The sequence below is a fragment of the Eutrema salsugineum genome, unplaced genomic scaffold, assembly GCF_000478725.1.
Source record: "Eutrema salsugineum unplaced genomic scaffold, Eutsalg1_0 scaffold_6, whole genome shotgun sequence".
In the NCBI taxonomy this organism is placed as follows: Eukaryota; Viridiplantae; Streptophyta; class Magnoliopsida; order Brassicales; family Brassicaceae; genus Eutrema; species Eutrema salsugineum.
The window spans coordinates 2,876,951-2,899,124 of NW_006256547.1; the positions used below are offsets into that span (position 1 = coordinate 2,876,951).

The following is a 22,174-nucleotide window of genomic DNA, read 5'->3' on the forward strand; positions in this document are numbered from 1 at the left end:
TTTGGACTTCTCTATTTCCAAAATTTTAATGTATTTTATTTATTCCTTTTCGTCCGCTTTATTTTTTAATTACTTTATGTTTCTATATTTTATCCTCGCGATTGCTTTATACGCAAGATAAATTTTTATATTCCCGTTGTTAATTTTAGCGTGATTTAAATCCACATACTGTATAATGTTTTCATGTTTTGTTTAACTAACGTTTCATGTTTTTTAAAAAACTTTTTCATGTTTAGTTGTTAAATTTGAGTTACTTCTGATTAAAACTGTTTATTAGTTTGATAGCCTATTTTAGTTCATATAAAAAGGAACATTTTAGAACATAAACTTAACTGCTCTTTTTTCAATAAAAAAAATCGTCAAACATACAATCTCCATATGTATATTTAGCTAATTAATTATTGAAAAAAAATTCAGCACCTAAATCACCGACTTTCACATTGATAAATCACTTTTGATATCCTTATTTTATTTACCAATAAAAACGAGAAACAAACAACTATTATTTTCAAAGAAAAAAGTATCACAAACTAATAAGAAAGTCAACCACCGTTATACCAAATTTAGAAAGGATATTATTATAATTCTAAGTGATTGGTGATGAACTACTACGGTTTGTAGTTTACCATGTTTTCTCACTATTTGATGCCCCCGAATATGCTTGACAAACAAACAAACAAAATTCTTACATGGTTATAGATTAGCTGTCAATATTTTCCTAGCGTGATTAGATAATTAGCTTTTATATGCTATGTTAGTTAATGGTTTAGCTTAGTAATGACCTTATAATTAAAAGGGTGATTAGAGAAGTATTAGTGGAAGAAGTTGGTAGACGGAATAGGGCCCCATGTCGAAAGGACCATTGCCATAAAAGAAGTCATAAAAAATAATGAAAGTGGAAGATTATATGTTGGTTTGGTTCATTCAATTTAGAATTCGACCAACAGACAAGTGATGCTTCGTGTATAAGAATTGTTAAAAGAGCAACTTCTCATTATAAAAGCTGGGACATCAAAAGCCATTATTGCTTCATTATTATTTTTTGTATTACTTATATAAAGTCTCGAATTAGATAGATAATCGTGTATTAATTATTTTGTTGTATTTTATGAATACAATTTCTCTGGGTGGAATATTCATTGCTGTGTCATAGTAGATTGTAACACGTCTTGTGGATATCCTTTGATAACAGAAATTGTTAACACTTCCTTCACTAAATCATGTTTCTAAATAGTTTCTGGTGATTGTTTTCACAACTTCATTTTTGAAGTCGATCCTCATACCTATTAGGTTTATTGGTGGTACAAATCAGATCCAAATGAGATTACAATCAAGATACACTTAGGTCTTGAAATATTTTTTCACGACTTCATTTGAAGTCGATCGTCATACTTATTAGGTTTATTGGTGGTACAAATCAGACCCAAATGAGATTACAATCAAGATACACTTAGGTCTTGAAATATTTTTTTTTTTACAAAACAAACACGGTTTAAAATATGTTTTTTTTCCTAACATTTAACGTCTTTTTATTAATTAATCAAAGATATTGGCTACGCCTACAACTAACCAATAAGGTTCATAACTCAGTTTTAAAATTGTTTCCGGACTAAAAATATGTTTACAAAATTTGACTAATATGGTCCAATTTTTTTTTTGTCCGAGTAGAAGAGGACTCGTCATATGGAATTAGGTTAGGAAACAAGTCCTACCATCTATGAAAATCATTGAGATCCTTCTTGGTTAATATATACGTCTTAAGTGGTAAAAATATCCTGACTTTCCCCAAATCTCTGAGGATTAATCTGAATTTTGGTTCAGATTAATATCAACGCATCTAGTCACACTTTTACTCCTATTCCTATGAGACCCAGAGATAATGCATATTGCATTTCCTTCCGTGTAGCTCAAGCAGAGAGGAAACCATATGGCAGTTCGATTCTCCATCTGAAGATAATATTGTTGAAGACATAATGGGGAAGCACAATCAATTTGTCAGCTCTATGCAGTCTCGTTTGGCTTAGTTACAAGTAACATGAAAGCAATCAAGCTGTGATAATGTTGTTTCCTCGGTCATAATTAGACTAATAGCTTTAATACCTAAAGAAATCTTGACTGAAAATGTTGGTTATGTTTCACATGTGTTTACATATTACAATATACCTTCCCAATGTTAGTTGAGATGCCAAGGACTTCTGATTTAGGGATTCGTAAGACATCTAGTTTATATTTTCTTAAAACGTTTCACCAAATTTGCAGGTAGTTCGTAGATATTGGGAAAGGAATGATGTAAGAAGATGGCTACTAATGCTGTAAGTATCTTCTATTTCTTTTTAGTGGGATATCTAAAAAAAAATTACCAGCTCAAAACCGGTAATTACTATTATCTGAGTTATTTAACCGAAAATCAACCAGGAATCGCAATTAACATTTAACTGAATTTCTAATGTTTTCGCGAAAAGAACTATTCACACGAAAAAAATATTTTCTATGCAGAAAATAGCGACTACTTTCAAAGTTCTTAGCGTTACTTCAGAGATGGCCTCACGTCTACATGCTTTTGGATTCACTGAGCCTACCCAAGCTCAGAGCTAAGGCTTGAAGAAGATTCCGCAAAAGGGAGGGAGCTTCATCGTTAAGGCTCCTCCAAGGTCAGGGAAGAGCTCGACCATCGCAATCTCTGCTTGCGATGCGAGCTCGTGGAGCTGTCCAAGGATTTGTAAGATTTTTTGAAATCATTATCATTGCTGATTTGTGCGTTGATTTAGGATAGTATTAGACTCTGATTTAGGCTGCATTGGATATCTAGGTTTTTGCAGAGAGTGCCCATGAGGCAAACCTGTAAAACAAAAACAAAAATGTTCAGCAACACAACAACAATCCAATGAAATCAGTATAATACAGAATCATTGAACAAAATTTGTACATGAGCAAAATCTTCAGAGATAAAACTAAGAATTTTAATTATGTTCGCTTGTAATCTTCTCATATTCTTTTTATCATCGATAAAAATGCAATTGAGTCCAATAGCTTAAAGTTTTTGACGGTTGATCTGATCCCATAAGAGATTTGGAGCTCCCAATAACATGTTTTGTTTTCTTTTTATCATGTAGCATTTTGTTTGTAGAGGAATAATACAAAAGTTTCATACTAAGTTAGAAAATATCAGACATTTTTCATGTGGGTTTAGGCTAACAAACAAATCCCACCATTTAGAAAACAATTAACGGGTATTTTTATTGGCTAAGTTTTAAATTACTTTCAAAAAATCTTGAAAACTCCCCTAATTAGTAAATATAGATGTGTTTCAGCCGAAAATCTTTAGAGTAACATTAAAAATCCTATCAGCTATAGCAAAATCGATCTCTTCTTATTATGTGTGTTTTAAGATATTTTGATATGTAAATACTAGATTTTATAAATTACAATCAAATGTAAAAAAAAACGAAAACATGTGTGTCTTGTGTTGTTGTACAGGAAAAAGGGACGAGGTTATATAGAACTTTTATACTGAAGCATGCTTGGAAAAGATTATGGCTCTGATTGGTAATTTGCGGAATGGCGGAATTGCGTCAGGTTTTTTGTCAATCAACAAAAATCCGCGTAATAAAAAAATACACACAGAAATGCAAACTGCGTTTTTGTTTAACAAAAATACAAATGAAAAGTCATTTCGCAGAAAGCGACTTATAAGTCGCTTAATCTATTCCGCAAAATTTTTTCCGCAATTTCGCCATTCCGCAAAGTTACCAATCAAAGCCTATAAGTTAATTAAGCAAACTGATATTACTAGGTGTTTCTGCTAAGTGATTAAAAAAATTTAAAAAAGCCTACGAGTTTTAGGTTTTTGGGCGTGTGATAATTCGAATTTCATTGCTTCGTTCGCTTGCAATGAATAAGGTCCACCAAGCCCAAGAACACTCCAACAAATCGGATTTTTTAAAGAACAATAAATGACGTAAAAAACAATATAATTCGAAAAAAATTAAAAACGAAATGACCGAGAAACCGTGCCATCTTTGCTAGTCAGCAGTGTCTTGCGTCTCTCGGCAATCCTTCGCGAGTTTGCGCTCACTCTCTCTCCCGCCACTTTCGATTCCTCCGAATCATATCTTCTGCCGGAGATTGAGCTTTCCGGCTAATCTCTCTCGAGGGACGTCGCCGATCGACGATTCTTACTGCTACATTCCGTGGGTTTCGTTCGTGCCGTTTCATATACCCGTCAAGGTTGCATTCCATCACTGTAAAGTGTGTTCTAACTTCCTCTCTTAACTTTTTTCGAAACTATTAGTCTTGTTTAATCGAATTTTCTTCGTAAGTAGTATGTTTCTAGGTTGATTTCTGGAAATGGGGATTGAAAGTTCTGACCTTTTTCATCATCAGTCACAAAGCTCTTACCTTTTTTTTTTTTCTTTTTGTTTGGTTCAACTTCACAGGGTATAACTTCAATGGAGGATTACAAAGGGAAGGTGAGAGGTCCGTGTGTTAAGAGGTTGAGAAAATCCAAAAGTCTGGAATTTTTAGGATGGGGTTCGAAAAATCTCATTGAGTTTCTCCAATCACTTGGTAGAGATACCACCAACAAAATATCCGAATACGATGTTACAGAGACTGTAAGGAAATATATTCGGGAGCAAAACCTTGCAGCACATTCTCCGTCTCAGAATAAGAAGAGGAAGACAAAGACAGTAGCTTGCGATTACAGGTTGCGTTTGCTTTTCGAGAGTCAGAAGATCAACATAATCAAAATCCCTGATTTGGTAGCCAAGCATTACGCTGAGAATCAGGAAGACGTCGACTCCTACTACTACAGTCCAGAGGATGATGAGCAACAGATGTTCTCTCGGTCAGATAAGACGGGTAGACAGACGAAACAGGTTTTGCAAAAGCCTAAAGGGACTTTTGCAAAAATAGTCAGCGATAACGTCAAGCTCCTGTATCTAAGGAAGAGTTTTGTCCAGGAACTAGCAAAGTCTCCTGAAACCTTTGAGAGTAGAGTGATGGGAACTTTTGTGAGGATCAAGAATCCCTGTCAGCTTGTTCAAGTGACAGGTAATTTCCAGCTGAATCCTGCTACCTGGACAAGTCAAACCATGCAGTGTTTCATTCCAAGGACTAAAGTATCTGTAACTTCTTATATTCTTTGGGACTGAGTCTGATTCGTTTGTGACTAATTTTACATAAGATCTCTTTTGTGTTTTGTCTTTCTGTTTTCTAGGTGTGAAGGAGGGAAATCCGAGTCATGGTTATCTACTTGAGGTTACTAACTATACGTATTCTCTAAAAGATGTTCTTTCCTCTGCCCTATCAGATGATGATTTCTCTCAGGTAATATTCTCAGAACTATGCTTGTTCCAATTTTGTGCTTCTTATTGATGACAATCAGAGAACTAGTTTTAGTCCAGAGTTTTTGCGAACTGGCAATGGACCGACGTTTAATTTTTAATAGTTATCTGAAGATGTACTATCTTATGCCATTATCTTGTTTTAACTAACGGCTTGGCACATCTTCATTCTAGCAAGTATAGGTTTTACTTGACATATAGTGCGTCCTGTTTATCATTTTCTCATTGCTCTTTATTAACTTTTGGCAGGAGGAATGTGAAGAATTGCATCAGAGAATGAAGAATGGCTTTGCAAAGAGACTTACAGTTGTAAGTTTTTTTTTCTTTCTTTTTTTGTATCAATCAACATTTACTCGTGAAACTTGCTCACCGTGCTTATTTTGCTGCTTATTATAGATTCATCTGATTTATTTTAGTTCTCTAATCAAAATCCACTTGGACAGGTAGATATGGAAGAAAAGGTTCGAAGTTTGCATGAAGATCTGACAAAACATGTATGTTGCTAACTTGCTCTCTATTTGACATGATATCAAATATTTGCCTGCATTCATTACCGCCTCTCCTATTTATCTCACAACTGAGATTGACTATCATGATAGCTTGTGCAGCATAGTATTCTTAAGCTGATCAATCAAATCCTGGTTGTTCTGTCTGATTGTGTATGAAGCTGCAAACTTTTTTATTCAGAAAGTGTGATTTCTGTTTCCATAACTAACTCTCAACATTTGGTTGGTGTCTTTTAGTGGATTGCAAGGGAACTTGTATTGTTACAAAAGCTTATCAATCAGGCCAGTGAAAAGGGATGGCGAAGAGAATATCCTTTTGTAAAGCATTATTAATATTCTAAAATATGTATTTACTTGTATTGTGAGAATCTTTCTATTATTACTTTTCTTGACCTCTTAGCTGCTACACTATCCCAGTATCTGGAAAAAAAGGACCTTCTTATGAATCAGAAAGAACAATTGAGGCTATTGAGTGAAGTTCCAGAAGTTGTTGCAGAGGAGCTTGAACCTGAATGTGTAGATGATGATGGAAAGATAGAAAATGACTTCATGGAACCAAACCCCGAGGCCTCCATTGAGGCTCGTCAAAGTGATGAAGAACAACAACTAAGTGATTCACCAGTTTCTAGTCTCCAGAAAACTCCAGAAAATTTCAAGCTCTGTAATGGAGAAGAACAGCCACCATGGACCGCTTCTCCAGGTGCGTCCCCATCTTTTGTAACTTCAATTCTTTTGATCATGTTCTTCCTTGCCTTTGTCCAAACGTGTACTGGTTGGACCTGGAATAGATCATGACCCGTAATTTCGTTTGTGTGTATTGCAGGTGACGAAGATCTCAACGAATATGTGGAGGAGCAACCAGCAAATGGCATCATCGCACAGAACAAGGACTTCATCAGTGAAGTAGAGATGATTGGTCTTGATAATGAAGCTCAAGCTCAACCAATTCCTTTAGAGATCATCGAACTGAGCGATGATGATGATGATGGGGACAACAAAAATCTAGATAACCAGCATTATGATCCAAAGAAGGTGGTGTGGTTCTACGAATACCCTAAAGGAGAAACACAAGGACCAGTCTCTCTGAATGATCTCAAAAGGTGGAGCGACGATGAATACTTTGTTGAATTTCTAGATTTCAAAGTATGGATGAGAGGAGAGAGCAGAAAATCTGCAGTGTCACTGACCAAACTTCTAACTCGTGTCAGAACCTAATTGAACAGCTCAGACGATTCTCCTCGCTCTCAGTTGCACCTAACATTGGAATATGCTGTATTTCCTACTGACCTCTGATAGATGATATTCTTTCTGATTTGTATTTATGTACTAGGCAAAGTTAAAAGGAGTCTGAATATCATGAAGTTTGTACATGGAGTTGGTAGAGCATATTGGAATATATCTATCGCCTTGATATAAGGAAGGAAGGAACAAGTCCATGACATCTCGCCTCTTCTCTTCTTGACTCTAATAAAAGTAAGTTATTTGAATTAATTTGGCAATCGAGTATCGAGTCTTTTCCTGTTGAGCCTGAAAAGACTCAAGTAGGATCACAACAACGATTCTACTTATAAGATTGAGTTAGGAATGGAGACTAACATATCCTCTTCTCAAAATGTCCACAACAAAAAAAAATAAGTTGAGGACTTAGTACGGAGACATTAGACTCTCAATGTGATTCGGATAAGCGCGTATGATGTCGAGAGGTTCGTCTCCGAATCCATAAAGGCGCCTAAAATGGTCATCAGCAACTCCTTCAACCACGACTTTTCTGAAGCTGTTTCCCTTTGGATCAAAATAGAGAATGTGTACCGGATTCCCGCAAACAGTGGAACATAAATAAACTCACCAGCATCATTGATACCCACTAGGCTTAACCCGTTTCGCCGCAAAACCGGATCAAAGCGAGGAAAAGGCAAAGTAACATGTCTACACGACCACTTGGGTTTCTCTGAATCCTCCAGAGTCCACATTGTAAACTCATCCAATCTTGGACAAACAGAGACTAGCTTCCCCTCGCAAGCCATGAGATCATTATCCATGGTACATCATCTATCTTAGTGAACTTTTCAGATCTGACATGGAACCTCGCCAAAAAACTGTTGCTATACCTAAGAGTAGGAGAGGCAATATAATACAGAACCCCCATTAATGCATACTCCAGGGCGGAAAGGGGCATGGTCGGTGAGACCCTGAATAACTCTCCATTCTCCTCCTCCTCCTCCTCCTCCTCCTCCTCCTCCTAGTGTAAGAGCCCGAGGCTAATAATCAGAATGACCAGGTTCACAAGGCAATGCCAGCACTTTGTATGTACCATCGATCGGGTCGTATCCTAAAAAGCTCACCGAGCCGCTACTCCAGCTGCTTTCCGGGTTTGGTAAAGTTGAGAAGCGCCTCGTGGTTGGGTTCCAAATCTGCGGATCCCCGTCCCCTTGACCGCAGATCAAGCCGTTAACCGACTGGGCGCTTAAAAAGGAACATCCTTGGGGACTTGCAATCGCATAACTGTTCACCACAACAAGCTTCTTGTTGTTGTTGTTGTTGTTTGAATTCTGGTCTTGTGCTAGGGAGAAAACAAAGAGCTTACTGCCTTCCTCTAACAAGAGCAGAAGACAGGGACTTTTCGAGGATCGAGCCTCGAACGACCTAATGAAACATGGAAGTGTGGTGATTGAGGACCAGAGCTTCGACACGCATCTAGACTTGGCAACAGATTTCGCAGCCAGCCTTAACAGGACCTCCGAGATCAGATCCTCATGAAAGTACGATGGTGAGAGATGTCTTCTTTTTCCTCTCTTCTTCTCTTTCTCTTGTTGCTCCGTCATCATCACCGCTGCTCAACCCTATGTTTTTTTCCCTCCGTCTCTGGCGGCTGTTTTCTCTCTTCCCCATATATATATATATATATACATTTTGATTGGGTTACTTACGCAATCAAATGTTGACACGTGGGCCAGTGAACTGTTTCATCTTGTCGGAAGATAAACATATTTAATCAAAGTCCCTCATCTGGTAGCCAAGCATGGAGCATTGTGTAGAGAATCAGGACGACTCAGACTAACAGAGATTTGTCTCCATCAGATGAAAGATGGTTGTGCAAATGATGCAAAAAGATTCTTAATTTTGTTGTTATAAAAAGCCTCCTCTCTTAAAATCTAGTGAAGCTTATTTGTCAACCTGGAGATTCCCTACAATTATTTGAAAATCTAAATTCTTTTGCAAACAATAACGATTAGTAAAATCATTTAAATTAAAAAAAGAGAGTTAGACATATTACTCAGGTCAGCACAACTCACCGATTCCGGAATTAAAAACTGATAGAGACAGAGAGAGAGAGAGAGAGAGATTGAAGAAGACGACGACAGGGAGGACATTTTCTTCTCTTTTCCAATCCATTTTTTTTTCTTGGGCTTTTCGTTATCGTGTGATTGCGAAATTCGTCCTTATCATTTGCTCGCAAACAATACACTTTCTTCTAAAATCTACACGCCCAGTTTCCTTTGGAAATTTCCCCGTTACTGCGGAAAAGTTTGGGTTTTTCCTGTTTCATTCGTGTGAGATTAGTTTACATTAAAAGCCCAGATGAGATCATGAGCATTAAGAAGCAGAGAAGAGCAGAAATTCGAGACCTTTATTCGATTGGGATTTAGTCTGAGGATGGAGAACGGCCATGAGGAGAGACTGGCCGAGAAATTTTCCGGGGTGGGACTCGACTACGATTTTAAGAACGACGGCTTGTTGCAGGTCATCAAAGCTGTTGAAGCAGCTGAAACCACCATCAAGCAGCAGGTCTGATTGATTCATTTACTGGGGATTCCTTTGCAACTAGCACATGATTTACCTGCGCGGATAGTTTTCGTTTCTCATCTCAGTGTTTTCTTCTTTGAGCAGGTTGAGGAGAATAGCCGTTTAAAGGCTGAGCTTCAGAGAAGTACTTTGGAACTTGCTAAATATGTAAGTGTTTTGCCGTATGCATTTTTTCTGGTTAAAGGGCAAGTTTTTTTTTTTTTCTTTCCAAAACTCTTGAGGATCTTTTCCTTTGGTTATGGTGATGCATTACTTCCATGGTATGCGTTTAGTACCTCTTTGATCATATTTGGTATAATTGTAATTTACATGATATTCTTGCTTTTCTTCTCCATCTTGCCTAGAGATCAGATGAATCCTTGCCCCAAACATCTAATCTTGGAGATCACACAAATACTACCACGGTGTCTCGCCTGGTACACCAGCCAGTTGATTGGAAGCAGAGTGTGATCAAAGCTTCAGATACTGATTCATCAGGCATGCTGGTTGTTCACCCTCATGTGAACGCTAATGGCAAAGAAGCTACTGTGAGCAATCGTTTTGAAAGCCCCTCTGAGGGAAATATGGTGAATGGCATTGAAAGAGGAGCTATAGGTGGTGCTGGTCCCTCTCAATTTCATTTTTCATCTACAATATCGTCATCTCCTATGAGGTACTGAAACTCAAACTACCACTCTGGCATATGCTGAATTTACTTGTAAATCTTATGGTTAGCCGAATTTCCATGAACACAAAGTGTAATTCTCAAGATCCGATTCCTGATAGAACGCAGTTGGAAGGAGAGCATTTCGCACATATCAATCCATCTGCTCATCGATTTATGCCAGTTTCTGAAGTAAATAATTCGGGCAATGCATGGAAGCAGGTCTCTATCACACTTACTACGTCTTGGTTTCCGTGGATTAAATGAAAAATTATTTGCCTGACTATGTATCTAACTATCTATTCAGGACCTCATTCAAAAGGTCCAGGAACAAGAACAAGAAATTTTTCAGTTGAGGAGATATCTTACTGACTGTTCTGTTAAGGTGAGTCCTGCTACACACGGGAGATCTTATGTCACTATTGAGCCTTTATTGTTACTTAATTTTATGGTTCCATGGCATTTATTTGTGGTTGAGTGGGGTTTCTTTTGATGCCTATGGTTCCTCGTTTTTGCCCTCTATAAGTAAACAGAACAGTAAATGAAAATCACATATGGTTTGGATGAATAGGAGTTTGCAATAAGCAGAAAACGATAGGGTTTGCTACTTAGAGAGACCTGCGGATATCTTACTCTGTTTCATTGGAGAAATGGCAAACTCCTATTCATCCAAAACCAAGAGCAAAACCCTAAACAACCGACTCAACCACAAAGACAGCCAAGCAACCATAAGAGTAAATAACAAAATCTATAGCCTTTTATGCCTGCCTTTGGTTCATCCTTTGCATTCTTTGTTGATTTTATGCTACATCATCTGACTAACATTTTAGGTTTTTCTTAGGAAGCTCAAATTCGCAATGAAAAATATGTTCTGGAAAAGCGAATTGCCTACATGCGCCTGGTTGGCCTTTCCTTCTTTTTATGGACTTACCTGTTTAATCTATCTCGTAGTGAATCTTTTCAACTCGGAAGTTGTTTGGGCGCTCAAAATATTTTTTCTGTTGTAACCAGGCATTTGATCAACAGCAAGAAGATCTTGTTGACGCTGCATCAAAAGCTCTCTCTTACAGACAGGAGATAATTGAGGAAAATATACGCTTAACATATGCCTTACAGGTACCATCGTCTTGTATCTTTGTGCAAACTGTCTGTCTTCTGGCGTTCCCATATAATCCTCATTTCTACTATCTTTGGTAACCCATTTTGGGTGGATACCATGAATTACTCTCAATTTACCAGATGTCAATTTTTTGGACCTCTACATAGTGCAACTGGTATATATTAACTGTGCTAAGTCCGGTTAATTTTACATTGAAGCGAGCCTTTCTGCCCTTTTCAGGCTACACAACAAGAGAGATCTACATTTGTATCATACTTGTTGCCTCTTCTATCGGAGTACTCTCTACAACCTCAGGTGTCTGATGCACAGTCTATCGTTAGCAATGTGAAGGTCAGTTCCAATATCTTATATTGTTTTTTCTATAACTTGTGTCGGAATCTTAACATTATTTTGTTTTGTTATTCAGTTTTAAGGTTGGACCATCTTTAGCTTCTATCTTTGACTTTGAAACTGTATACTGTAACCTATTAGTTTGAGGAGTTTCGCTGCATTATACTTGGACTTCAAAGGAGTGATACTACATCCTTCACTGGAAATGCTTCACATTTCACATCCCTTGAAATTCGTAGAACATACATAAAATGCAGGAAAATTCTTGTAAAACGGTCTCATGAGTGACTATTGATGGCCTTTGGTTTGCCTCTCAGCGGCTTGTTTAGAAAAAAATGCATCATTTCAGTTCTACATGCAAATGGTTATTGCTCGAAATCTATTTGAGTGCATTTATGGGGTATCCTATCAATGATTAACGGAGCGGTTGACATAGTTTTGAGCTTCACGGATAAATAAGCATAAGCACTTGCTGTCTCGTAAAATTATATGGAGTCTTTGAGAGCCAAAGAACACAAAAAGTTTGGGTAGGAAGTTAATCGACTGATAATATTCCCTGCTTCAATATATTTGATAGTGAAGTTTTTCTCGCATTTCGTTTCCTGTTAAAAGTAGTGAATGACATTTACAGCTATGTATGTTCAGGTTCTATTTAAGCATCTACAAGAAAAGCTCCTTCTTACTGAGGTATGTTATGCGGGCTGGGCATATCGGAATTGAAATCTCCGTGCTGCTTCATTTGCAATTGCAGTTTATTCCTAGCGTGGAAGCTGTAGTTCCTTTGATAGATGATTCTTTCTGTCTTGTTTTATGTACTAGACAAAGTTAAAGGAGTCAGAGTATCACTTAGCACCTTGGCAGGCAGATGGGAACCACTCAAATGATTCCCCTTTGGCCCCATCGCGCGCAGCTGGTGAAGCGTTAACCCACTCAGTACGTTCGTATTCCTCAGTGTTCTATCATAAGTTTTAGTGAATTGAATCTTAGATAACTTCTTGTGTTTCCACCAGACAAAGGATTCTCTATATTCCCATGATCAAACAGCCATAGACTGGGATTCGAAGCGCTGGCATCAAGATGAGCCAGGTAGCTCAACTATGGGGAATGGCCATCTTGATGGTCCCAGAAGGGTTTCACCCCTGGTGAACGGGTGAGTTTTTCACTGCAAAGATTGCTAATGGAAACTGTATGCAGACTACGAACACCTACTCAATATCATGAAGTCTATACATGTAGTTGGTAGAGTATTGAATATCTATATCGCCTAGTTGATATAACAGGGTTGGGATCTTTCACTGTAAATCATCCAATGAACTACAAGCAAAACATTTAGCTTCTTTCTCTTTCTTAGGGTCGGGTCTAATCTGGAGGGGCTGACTTAGCTACCCGCGAGGGGCGAAAAGGAGTTATGGCCACATGTATCATTAGGAAGGAACAAGTCCGTGACATCTTGCCTCTTTGTTTTTTAATGAATCTTGACTCTTAAAATTGTCTTACAAGTTATTTGATTCAGTTTAGCCAATACTCTTGAGTCTTGAGTCTAATTTGCTGGCTCTTGACTCATTAAACACGCTGACACGTTATTTGATTTAATTTGGCATTGACTGTTGACGCTTGAGTCTTTCTTGTTGACCCTAAAAATTCCGCGTTCTAAGCTACTTCTTGATATCCCTCTCCCTGGACGTTGAGTATTCTAGGGATTTTTCTTTTCGAACTTTCTGCTCTCTGGGCGATATGATAATCTCGATTCTCAAAAGAATCAGATTAGTCATAGGTCAAACAAGGTGTTGTTTTTCTCTCTGTGTCATTTATGTTTTGATCTGTCACGAGGTGCCGTTTTATTGATTATTTAACTTCATCTTTTCTATTTTGTTGTTTTTACTTTTTTTGAGTATGGTTATGATTATGATCAATTTATAGCTTCATGACGTTTTCTTAGTGCTCTCCTGGTTGTATGCTCTAGTTAGTGGTGGATGATGTTGAAGATGATTAAATGTGTTTCATGTGTACCAGTCAGTCGGCAGCATTTGAGATGCCTCTGCAACCAGGTACTAGTGAAGACAAAACTCGTGGTTGGAAGCAAGCAGATGAAACTCCACCTAAGCACGTTAAATTTCGTGAGCCTCTCAGCAAGACTGTGATGGACGATGCAGAAGGACAGTCAGATATCAAAAATCCACCATATGTGCCTGCGTTTGATGATCCCAGCTCCTCTAATTCCCCTTTCTTGTCCCCTGTTCTTGAAGAACCTTCTTCCTCCTTTTCTGAGGGTAATGATTAATCATAATGGCATATTGTTAATTCCATTACGGTCGTTCACTTGTCTCAATATTTTGAACCACTGTCAACAGCTGGAGAAGATGACCCTTTACCAGCTATAGAGGACCTTCAAATTTCAGGAGAACCTTATCCTGGACATGAGCTTCAGGCTTGTGGTTACTCCATAAATGGAACAACAAGTTGTAATTTTGAGGTCCGTACTAAATAAATGAATTTCCTTTATGATGAGTTGCATCTAAATCTATCTTCTTCTCTTCATCAATTTGCAGTGGGTATGTCATCTAGAAGATGGATCTGTGAATTATATTGATGGTACTTTCTCTCCTTCTGACCATATCTCTATTCTCGAAGCGCTTCCCTTTCCTTTTTGTTTCTTTTAATTTGGTATGGGAATAATTAGTTAGTCGCCAACAAACTTTTAATGCAGGAGCAAAGCAGCCAAATTATCTTGTCACTGCTGATGATGTTGATTTATATCTTGCTATTGAAGTTCAGCCCTTGGACGACAGGAACCGCAAGGTTAATATCTTTGTCTGTGAATGAGATTATAACTTTTGCGTTACTCTTTTTGTGAAAAGTGAGGACTTGGACTGTGGCATATCTGGAATCTTGATCTGGACTGTAGTTTCCATACTTTCCTCTGCATTTTGTTTTGTGGAATAGACTTTAGGCTAAAAGCTTGTGGGGAAAAGATTAGCCGTTTCTTTGAATACAGTTAACAGTATGAGAGCTGCGATAGATGTGCTTTCAGTGTTATTTCGTGCTGACTTATTTGAGTTTTCATGTGGTCTGCAGTAGTCATTTGCTTTACTTTGTTATTTCAGGGGGAGCTTGTGAAGGTCTTTGCCAATGAGAATCGGAAGATCGCTTGCCGTAAGTTTATCTATTTAACACATAGTGGTTCCGTTAACTCTGAAGCATTTTTAGAGAACTTGTTTATGGTCATATGTATAGGTAGCAGTAACCCTCTTTTATATTCACAGATCCAGAGATGCAGAGCCATATAGAGAAGACTCTTCATAGTGGTCATGCTTCATACAAAGTTTCTGTAGCGGTATGTTAATTTCCATTTTCAACTCCTATTTTTTGGCTATGTATTCTCCGGCTTTTCTTGAACTAGTCCTTCACATGCATTTGGCTTTGAACAGACTGGTTTCCTGGATATATGGGAAGAAGCTACGTTGTCCATTAAGAGAGAAGGTTACAGCATCAAGTGTAATAACGATATCATGGTTGCAGAAAAGTTCTCAGCTTCTACTGTTGTAAGACTTATGCCGTATTTGTTTCTGTCCTGTTTTCTAATACAATAAATCGTCCCTGTCTCTGAAACATATGGCAGTGTGGGTAGAGAGGATTGTGCATGTTGAAAGAGTTATTAGGCAGGTTGTGAAATTATGATGCATGCAATTTTTTTTCATTGCTAAGCATTAAGAGTGCTTCTGAAAGCAATACGGCGTGTCCCATATTATAAGTTGAATTTTAGAGAATCAAATATCTGTCAGTATTTTGTTACTTCCTACACAGCTTGCTTATTAAATGCATGTTGACTTAGCATATTGTAATTTACTGACCTAAATTTCTTTTCTACAAGGGCACATTGTGAAACCATATTTTGTTTTTTTTTCTTCCAGTTTATTGTTCAGACTGTTGTTAGTAAATGTTCAGTGTAACTATGTTAATGACCTTTTCTTTGATTGGTTTTAAATGAATAGGGAAACGCAACAAGCATTACTCTAATATTAAATCCTTCTTCTGATATCTCTCTAGGTAACAATTCCGTTTGGGCAACCTGCAGAATTCGTTATAATTGGTTCTGATGGCAGTGAGCGTTCCTTACGAGAAGATAGCGGATCAGCAGACTATAGCTGGTAAGTAGAACAAAACTTTTTTATAAAGAGGAATGTACACCATAAGAATGCTTTGAGTTCGACGAAAGTTAATTAGGTTCTAAGTAGTTAGTGAGTTTAAAGGCCGAATTGTATAAATTAACATATGCATCTCAGCTTGGTCTTGTGAGCTTGTAGGAAACTTGATAAGGATCAACTAGCATATGCTTAGTCCTATGATCCTATCAGATATCCTAAATCATTGAAATATAGTATGATTAGACACACAAGTGGAGGGGTTAGAATCATACTGTGATCCAATAAATGATATGGTATTTTGTGTGTTCCTATTGTCATTATATCTCTGTTTGTTACCCAAATGTAAACTGTTATTCTTCTGATGTCTTTGGCAGCTCAAGAGATGAAATAGTACTCACCCTGAGATTATTTATCATGAGGGTAATACTTTTTAAAGCAGTAAATTCATTGTCTCTTTCGTTACAATCTCTAGAAAAAAAAAAAAGTAGCTGTCATAATCATAAAATCATAGACAATTTACGAAGACTTCAAGCTTCATTTTTTGGAGAAGCAATGGTTAATTATCTTGGTTTGCTAATTCATCGCAGGCGCTGCAGAGAAAGAAGGGGAAGAAGAGAGTATTTCTGTTTAGCAAATGAGACTTTCGTATATAATATTTTTTTGCCTCTGGCTTGCAAAAGATTGCCCCCATTTTCTGTAGTTAAGGGCCCTGTGAAACAAATCTTTATGAGGAAAAATCAATCTTTGTTTATATAAAGAAATTGCTCGAGTTACATTTGATCACACTCCAATTCACATTGTTGACCTGTTTGTTACACTAAACAATTAGCCACGGGGACTATGTTACAAAGAAAAGAATAACAGTAAGCTTTAAGGAGATATGATACAACAACAATGAATGAAGTAACACAGGTATTGGTAATTTTGAAATCAATCAGCTGTGTCGGAATTTAGGCCGCACTGTGATTACTCCTGGTCTTGTCTCATCAAATCTGTACCTGTAAAGCAATATTCAATTCTTCAGCTTTATTCATACTAATGATTAATAAATATCTGAAGAAGTTAAAAAAGAGTTATATTTTTTCACATGTTATCTTCAAAGAATGTCTTAACAGCTAGAGGAAGTGAAGCATGTCCGCGACTGTGTTTACCAATACCTACAAAAAGGAACATAGAAACTTCGCTGTCACCGATTTATGCATGAACCTTCTATACTATACTTAAAAAAGGAAATATCAGTTTCACTAGATACTTCATAGAAAGAAAATCGACATACCCGTTACAACCTGCAATGAGTTTCGTAGTTCTCTAGAAGAAGTTCTTTGACGGTCCAGGCCTTCCACATCTAATCTACCACAAGGCTCTTGTGATGCAGATCGCAGAGCTGCATTTTTCGACCTACCTCTATTTGGTGATACTGAACGGTTCACTGTGAACTGACCTTCGATCTTTTGCAAACGTTCTTGTAACACTTGAACAGCTTCTGCTGCGTGGAGACCATGCAGGTCCAATTTCCATATGTCGTTATTCCTATTTGTGATACCTAATATCTTCTTGGCTGCCTCAGCATTCAGCTTCTCAGCTGTTAACCAATCCTCTCTAGCTTTCTCTGAATGCTGCTTAGCAGAAGCGTGATCATATCTCAGAAAAGCATTTTGGGCAGCTCTTGAATGGTTTGAGGCTGATCTGTTTAAAAGAAAAGGAGAGTTTCTCAATACATATTCATCATTAAGATTAAGCCAGCTTTCAAGTGAGAAACTGACTAGCTGTAGCTGAAAATATAAGCATAAAAAGGATAGAGGCCTTTGTGTTACCTCATCATTTTCAGTGCATCCTTCCGATGATTCAAGTAGAGATCATCTTCTTCCCATTCAGGTTCTATAGGAATGGACTGAAGCCGCTGAATGATGCTATCTAGTTCAGAAATATCATCAGAGAACTTTTCAGTGTCAGATGCATTCACCAGAAACGAACTTCCACCACTCTCATACTTGCCAGCGTTCTCACATGTGGACCTTGCAGACATCTTCACCGAACTTGTAACAGTTCTCCCAGATATTCTATTATGAGATGAATAGCCATCGATCTTTGAAGCTGAATCATCAGCTTTGCCTTCTGAATTTCCAGCAGAAACCATTCCTCTCAAAAATTCTAAGGCCATCTCAAAATTATCTTCTGTGGATAACAATATATCCCTGATCAAGTTATCATCTGCCCAACTGTTCATTTCCTTCAGCTTCATGAAGGCTGAGTCATGACTGTTTACCGACGGAATCAAAGTCTTCGGTTTGCTCCGGCAAGCTCTACTGCTTTCTTGTTTTCCACAGTCCTTATTCGACGGAGGTAAGAGCACGGACGAGAAAGACTTTTCAGAAGGCTCATGATTTCTTCTCAGCTTTCCTCTTGCATCCAAGGGAGTATGAACACTGCTTGACACAGGAGGGAATGGATCATCATCGAGCTCGATTTCGAGACCTTGTTTCTGTCTCTGCTTGAGATCAAACGCAGTCCAACCAGATGATTTACCTTTCATCCATGACATCTTTGTATCGCAATAGCTCTCACAGCATTTGATTTATCACTCATTTCCCCATCACAGTGATACTTCAAAGTTTCAAGTCTAATGTACATACACAAAAAAAAAACTCAGTTTTAAAATGGAGTTTGAATCTACATTCAAAAACAAACCCACTCATTCCTACAATTCAACATAAGCAAGATGCCAAGACAAAAGCAATATTCCGTTAAAAGATTTTCTGGGTGCCACAAGTCAAATCCTTTTAGGACAACTAAATAAATCTAAAATCATTAAAAAAAAAGGAAGGAATTTTGACGAATTTTGACGGCAAAAGAAATTGACCTCTAGAAGCTAAAGTGGCCGGAGAGGAACTAACGTACGGGCACTGGTATCGAGCAGTCGTGGTTTGAATGTGATCGGAGGGTAACCACCGCCGGTGACGGTTAAGGAAGCAATAGAAATTTGCCCGGCTGAGAGAGAGAGAGAGAGAGAGAGAGAGAGAGAGAGAGAGAGAGAGAGAGGCGCTGCAAATTTGCATTTAATTGCGAAATTGACCTTGTCGAGATTTTCATATTTATTTTTTACCCTCTTAATAATTGCCCGAATTTGTCTGACTGGTCAACGAACCATATGGATTCATCATCATCATCATTCAACCTTTTTTTATCTTTTTTGGGTTCTCTTTCAATTCCTTTTTTGGGTGATGTTAAAAGAAAAAAGGTTCTCTTTCAATTTTGGGTTCTCGATCAATTTTTTTTTGGGTTTTCTTTCCAATTCAATTTTTTTTTTTTGTTATCAGAAACCCACTTTTTAGGTCAGCCTCATTGCCGAAAAAAAAGCCAACCTTATTGAGGTAACAAAAAAAAAAGGTACACTGTTCGGCATTTATCTATGTAACCTTAAACTGAACCGTAGATTTTTGAACCGAATCAAACCAAATTTTAGTTTCGGTGAGACTTTTCTGTTGAGTTTGGGTGGATTTTGGTGAGAATTTTTGCAAGAATGAACCGAACTTCCAAAATTCCGAACCGCCAAGCTTCGGAATGCCCATGCCTAATTCCAACAACGTTGTTATACAACATAAAGGGATTAATGAGTTGTAATGCAAAACACGTGACTATGGTTAGCGTTTGTATTTGTATTTTATTCATTCCTACTTTTGGTAGTAATTGTCAGAATCTCTAAGAGACAACGACAGTTCACCTAAATTTAAGTGGAAAGTTATGGGCAAACAACAAAAGTCGTCTCAAACCCACTCCATTTCTTAATCCACACAGCCGACAATAGACGAACGGTGGTCCAATGAGTCCGTTAACCATTTCTTTTGCGCTAAGAAACCATTTCAATACTGTCCAAACAAATATAATTAACAAAGAAAACATGAACTAGATTTTCGATTGTATCAAACACGAATCTAGACCTCATATACAAACTCTCGGTTCTGCAACAGCAACAAAAACAATTGGCTAACTAGGACTGAATTTTCATATCTTTACAAATGTACTAAACAAGATTGTTTTACATAAACATTAAAAGGAAGTTAGTTGGATAAAAGAGGAGTCGTATAGGCATTGAATCTGTACTAGAAATGCATTAATGTGTGGTTCACTTTTCCCTGAACTACCCAACAACTTAACTTTCTTACCTGCCGGAATTCTTGGATCTGTGCACCGTACAAGTATTTAATTTTCTTGGTTGTATTTGACTCATGTAATAACAACCAACATAAATAGAACGAAAGAAACATTTGTGTCTCACATTTTAAGTCGAGTTTACAATTTATAAGTTACGTCTGATAAGTATGTATATATACGTCGTTTTTGTCTTCGACCACAATTTATTCTACGTTTCGAGCTATAAAACAAGTTTGAAGAGTAAAACAATCATTAAATCTTAAAGTTGAACACTAAGTGATAATGAAAACGGACTTAACATACATCGAGATTGAAATGGGCTAACATTTTTTAAACACTAGTAGATAAAAAGCAGAGATACATTATTAATCGAGTTATCCCACTTAATAATAATGATAATAATTTCATTAAGCGGAGAGTGAAGCCACGCGCTCCGCAACAAAATCCTTAATCCGCTGGATTAACTCTCCCGACTCCGGCAACTCAGGGAAGATATAGAAGGCATGGAACATGTTTGGATACTCGACTAGTGTTGCTCTCTTCCCGGATAACTTTATCCACTCGCAGTAACTTCTCTGCCAATCCCTCAACGGATCGAACCCGGCCACCACCACCATCGTCTCCGGGTAATCCAGACCCGATATGTCCACAACGTCTGGCCTCGCCGCCTCGTGGTCCCGGTTTGATCCCTCCGGCAACATCGCCCTCCAGCACCAATCAGTCCGATCCGGCGAAACCAGAGGCATTCCGACGAGCCGTTTCTCCGCCTCCGTCCTCTCTTCTCCTCCGAAGAAAGGTTGTATCGAGATAAGTCCGACGAGTTTCACGGCGGCGAAACATCGGGCACGGCAAACCCTGAGCGCGACGTTGTGCGCGATGTTTCCACCGGCGCTGTCTCCGGCGAAGAAGCACCTCGACAGATCGGCGTTCGCCGGGAGAACCGTGCCGCGATTCTCCTCGAGGTACTTGAGGACGTCGAATCCGTCGTCGTATTGAGCAGGGTAACGGTGCTCAGGAGCGAGACGGTAATTGACGGAGATGACGTAAGCCGGTAATTTTCTGGCGAATCTCCGGCATACGGCGTCGTAGGGATAGGCATTGGGGCTGAGGAAAGCGAAACCACCGCCGTGGAAGAAAACGACGACGGGAATTCGGTCGCCGGAGACGTGGGGGGTGAATAATCGGAACCAGAGATCGCGGGAAGGATCAACGACGAAATCGGAGGAGGAGACGGAGTTGATTGGTTTGGGATTGGGAGGAGCACGGAAATCGAGGAGGCGGAGGAAACGGCGGTTGATTGAGCCGTCGGGACGTTGAGCGTTATCGGTTAAGGTGGAGATAACCGAGAGAGCGATTCTGGTTTTGAATGGAATCGTTAGCTTCTGGTTTGGTTGCGAAACTGTCGCCATTTTTCACGTGAAACTTCTTCAATTTTGTGAGAGAGAGGTACAGTGTGATTCGACCTCTGTGCTTGGACTAGTTGTTGTATAAATATTTGCTTAATGCCAGCTGTTGATTTATGGTTTTTTATTGGTAAAATAAGGAAATGGTTAGAAGAGCAAACCAATCAAGTTACGTGTGAAAGATACCATCGATGGAGTTTTTAAAGGAAACACGTAAACTAAAAATGAATAAAAATCTCAAAATATTTTGGAAATGGTTCAAAGCGATCACTGTTAAATTTTCTTCTACAGTGTTGATGAAGTCATCTCCACATGGCCAACGTAATGGGGGTCTCAGAGAGCAGTCAACATGGAACAGTGGGATTGAACCATGATACAATCAATGTACATCTTGCAGGAGACAAGCAAATTTTATGTCAGAAGCTGAATCAAGTAATTCAATCACATTCAATTTTATGTCAAAATCAACAATGGGTAATAGTCAAATCTGTAAAGGTAGAGCAAAACAACAACGAATTATACCATAATGCCACAACTAACCAAAGTTTTAACTCAATAAGCTCAAATTTACCGGGGAATAATACATAGACTCGTGCACCAGCATTACTTACTAGACATGTTTCAAGTCTACAATGTTCAAAAGATAAAAAAAGAAAGATGCTAACCATATAAATGAAAACAATATGGCAATTACAGAAGACGAATCATCCAAACAAGGGTGTGTTT

The 22,174-nt window shown here is 38.2% G+C and overlaps 5 protein-coding genes across 7 annotated transcripts; 2 read left to right on the forward strand and 3 right to left on the reverse strand.

The window, feature by feature from the left end:
* The first annotated feature begins 4,042 nt into the window (after positions 1 to 4,042).
* On the forward strand, positions 4,043 to 7,173 carry LOC18011494 (uncharacterized protein At5g08430). The gene is made up of 8 exons (XM_024151680.1): positions 4,043 to 4,248; positions 4,437 to 5,052; positions 5,219 to 5,328; positions 5,595 to 5,654; positions 5,789 to 5,839; positions 6,089 to 6,159; positions 6,259 to 6,551; positions 6,675 to 7,173. The coding sequence occupies exons 2-8, from the start codon at positions 4,449 to 4,451 to the stop codon at positions 7,064 to 7,066; spliced, it is 1,581 nt and encodes a 526-aa protein (XP_024007448.1). The 5' UTR covers positions 4,043 to 4,248; positions 4,437 to 4,448; the 3' UTR covers positions 7,067 to 7,173.
* Positions 7,174 to 7,355: 182 nt separating this feature from the next.
* On the reverse strand, positions 7,356 to 8,673 carry LOC18012555 (putative F-box protein At1g47730). The gene is made up of 2 exons (XM_024151050.1): positions 8,127 to 8,673; positions 7,356 to 7,692 (listed from the first exon to the last, which is right to left on the reverse strand). Exons 1-2 carry the CDS (start codon positions 8,671 to 8,673, stop codon positions 7,496 to 7,498), a joined length of 744 nt encoding a protein of 247 aa, XP_024006818.1. The 3' UTR covers positions 7,356 to 7,495.
* Positions 8,674 to 9,201: 528 nt separating this feature from the next.
* LOC18012556 lies at positions 9,202 to 16,671 on the forward strand. Its single transcript, XM_006394552.2, has 21 exons — positions 9,202 to 9,637; positions 9,740 to 9,802; positions 10,000 to 10,307; positions 10,421 to 10,520; positions 10,606 to 10,683; positions 11,140 to 11,199; positions 11,310 to 11,414; positions 11,638 to 11,748; positions 12,394 to 12,435; positions 12,568 to 12,681; positions 12,759 to 12,898; positions 13,762 to 14,018; positions 14,100 to 14,221; positions 14,298 to 14,340; positions 14,456 to 14,547; positions 14,853 to 14,901; positions 15,012 to 15,082; positions 15,177 to 15,290; positions 15,796 to 15,896; positions 16,268 to 16,313; positions 16,481 to 16,671. Exons 1-21 carry the CDS (start codon positions 9,506 to 9,508, stop codon positions 16,529 to 16,531), a joined length of 2,199 nt encoding a protein of 732 aa, XP_006394614.1. The 5' UTR covers positions 9,202 to 9,505; the 3' UTR covers positions 16,532 to 16,671.
* Positions 16,621 to 18,928, reverse strand: LOC18012578. Of its 3 annotated transcripts, XM_024150929.1 has the most exons (6): positions 18,754 to 18,928; positions 18,420 to 18,513; positions 17,708 to 18,319; positions 17,170 to 17,579; positions 16,981 to 17,050; positions 16,621 to 16,891 (listed from the first exon to the last, which is right to left on the reverse strand). In XM_024150929.1, exons 2-6 carry the CDS (start codon positions 18,428 to 18,430, stop codon positions 16,828 to 16,830), a joined length of 1,167 nt encoding a protein of 388 aa, XP_024006697.1. In that variant the 5' UTR covers positions 18,431 to 18,513; positions 18,754 to 18,928; the 3' UTR covers positions 16,621 to 16,827. The 3 variants fall into 3 exon arrangements, with proteins under 3 accessions (XP_024006697.1, XP_006394615.2, XP_024006696.1); XM_006394553.2 differs by having other exon boundaries at positions 17,708 to 18,513; positions 18,754 to 18,927; XM_024150928.1 differs by having other exon boundaries at positions 17,708 to 18,513; positions 18,792 to 18,921.
* Positions 18,929 to 20,277: 1,349 nt separating this feature from the next.
* Positions 20,278 to 21,537, reverse strand: LOC18012596 (probable carboxylesterase 18). Its single transcript, XM_006394554.2, has one exon. It carries the CDS (start codon positions 21,452 to 21,454, stop codon positions 20,453 to 20,455), a length of 1,002 nt encoding a protein of 333 aa, XP_006394616.1. The 5' UTR covers positions 21,455 to 21,537; the 3' UTR covers positions 20,278 to 20,452.
* Between the last annotated feature and the right edge of the window lie 637 nt (positions 21,538 to 22,174).

Bases quoted from the DNA above. Each gene is read 5' to 3' on its own strand.
- LOC18011494 (XM_024151680.1), top strand. From the start codon at position 4,449: ATGGAGGATTACAAAGGGAAGGTGAGAGGTCCGTGTGTTAAGAGGTTG. The intron at 5,329-5,594 runs GTAATATTCTCA...AACTTTTGGCAG, and splicing joins CAGATGATGATTTCTCTCAG to GAGGAATGTGAAGAATTGCA. The intron at 5,840-6,088 runs GTATGTTGCTAA...GGTGTCTTTTAG, and splicing joins ATGAAGATCTGACAAAACAT to TGGATTGCAAGGGAACTTGT.
- LOC18012555 (XM_024151050.1), bottom strand. From the start codon at position 8,673: ATGACGGAGCAACAAGAGAAAGAGAAGAAGAGAGGAAAAAGAAGACAT. The intron at 7,693-8,126 runs GTCATTCTGATT...GATGCTGGTGAG, and splicing joins GGCATTGCCTTGTGAACCTG to TTTATTTATGTTCCACTGTT.
- LOC18012556 (XM_006394552.2), top strand. From the start codon at position 9,506: ATGGAGAACGGCCATGAGGAGAGACTGGCCGAGAAATTTTCCGGGGTG. The intron at 14,902-15,011 runs GTAAGTTTATCT...TTATATTCACAG, and splicing joins GAATCGGAAGATCGCTTGCC to ATCCAGAGATGCAGAGCCAT. The intron at 15,083-15,176 runs GTATGTTAATTT...GGCTTTGAACAG, and splicing joins CATACAAAGTTTCTGTAGCG to ACTGGTTTCCTGGATATATG.
- LOC18012578 (XM_006394553.2), bottom strand. From the start codon at position 18,435: ATGTCATGGATGAAAGGTAAATCATCTGGTTGGACTGCGTTTGATCTC. The intron at 17,051-17,169 runs GTATGTCGATTT...TCCTTTTTGTAG, and splicing joins CTCATTGCAGGTTGTAACGG to GTATTGGTAAACACAGTCGC. The intron at 16,892-16,980 runs GTGAAAAAATAT...ATTGCTTTACAG, and splicing joins ACATTCTTTGAAGATAACAT to GTACAGATTTGATGAGACAA.
- LOC18012596 (XM_006394554.2), bottom strand. From the start codon at position 21,454: ATGGCGACAGTTTCGCAACCAAACCAGAAGCTAACGATTCCATTCAAA.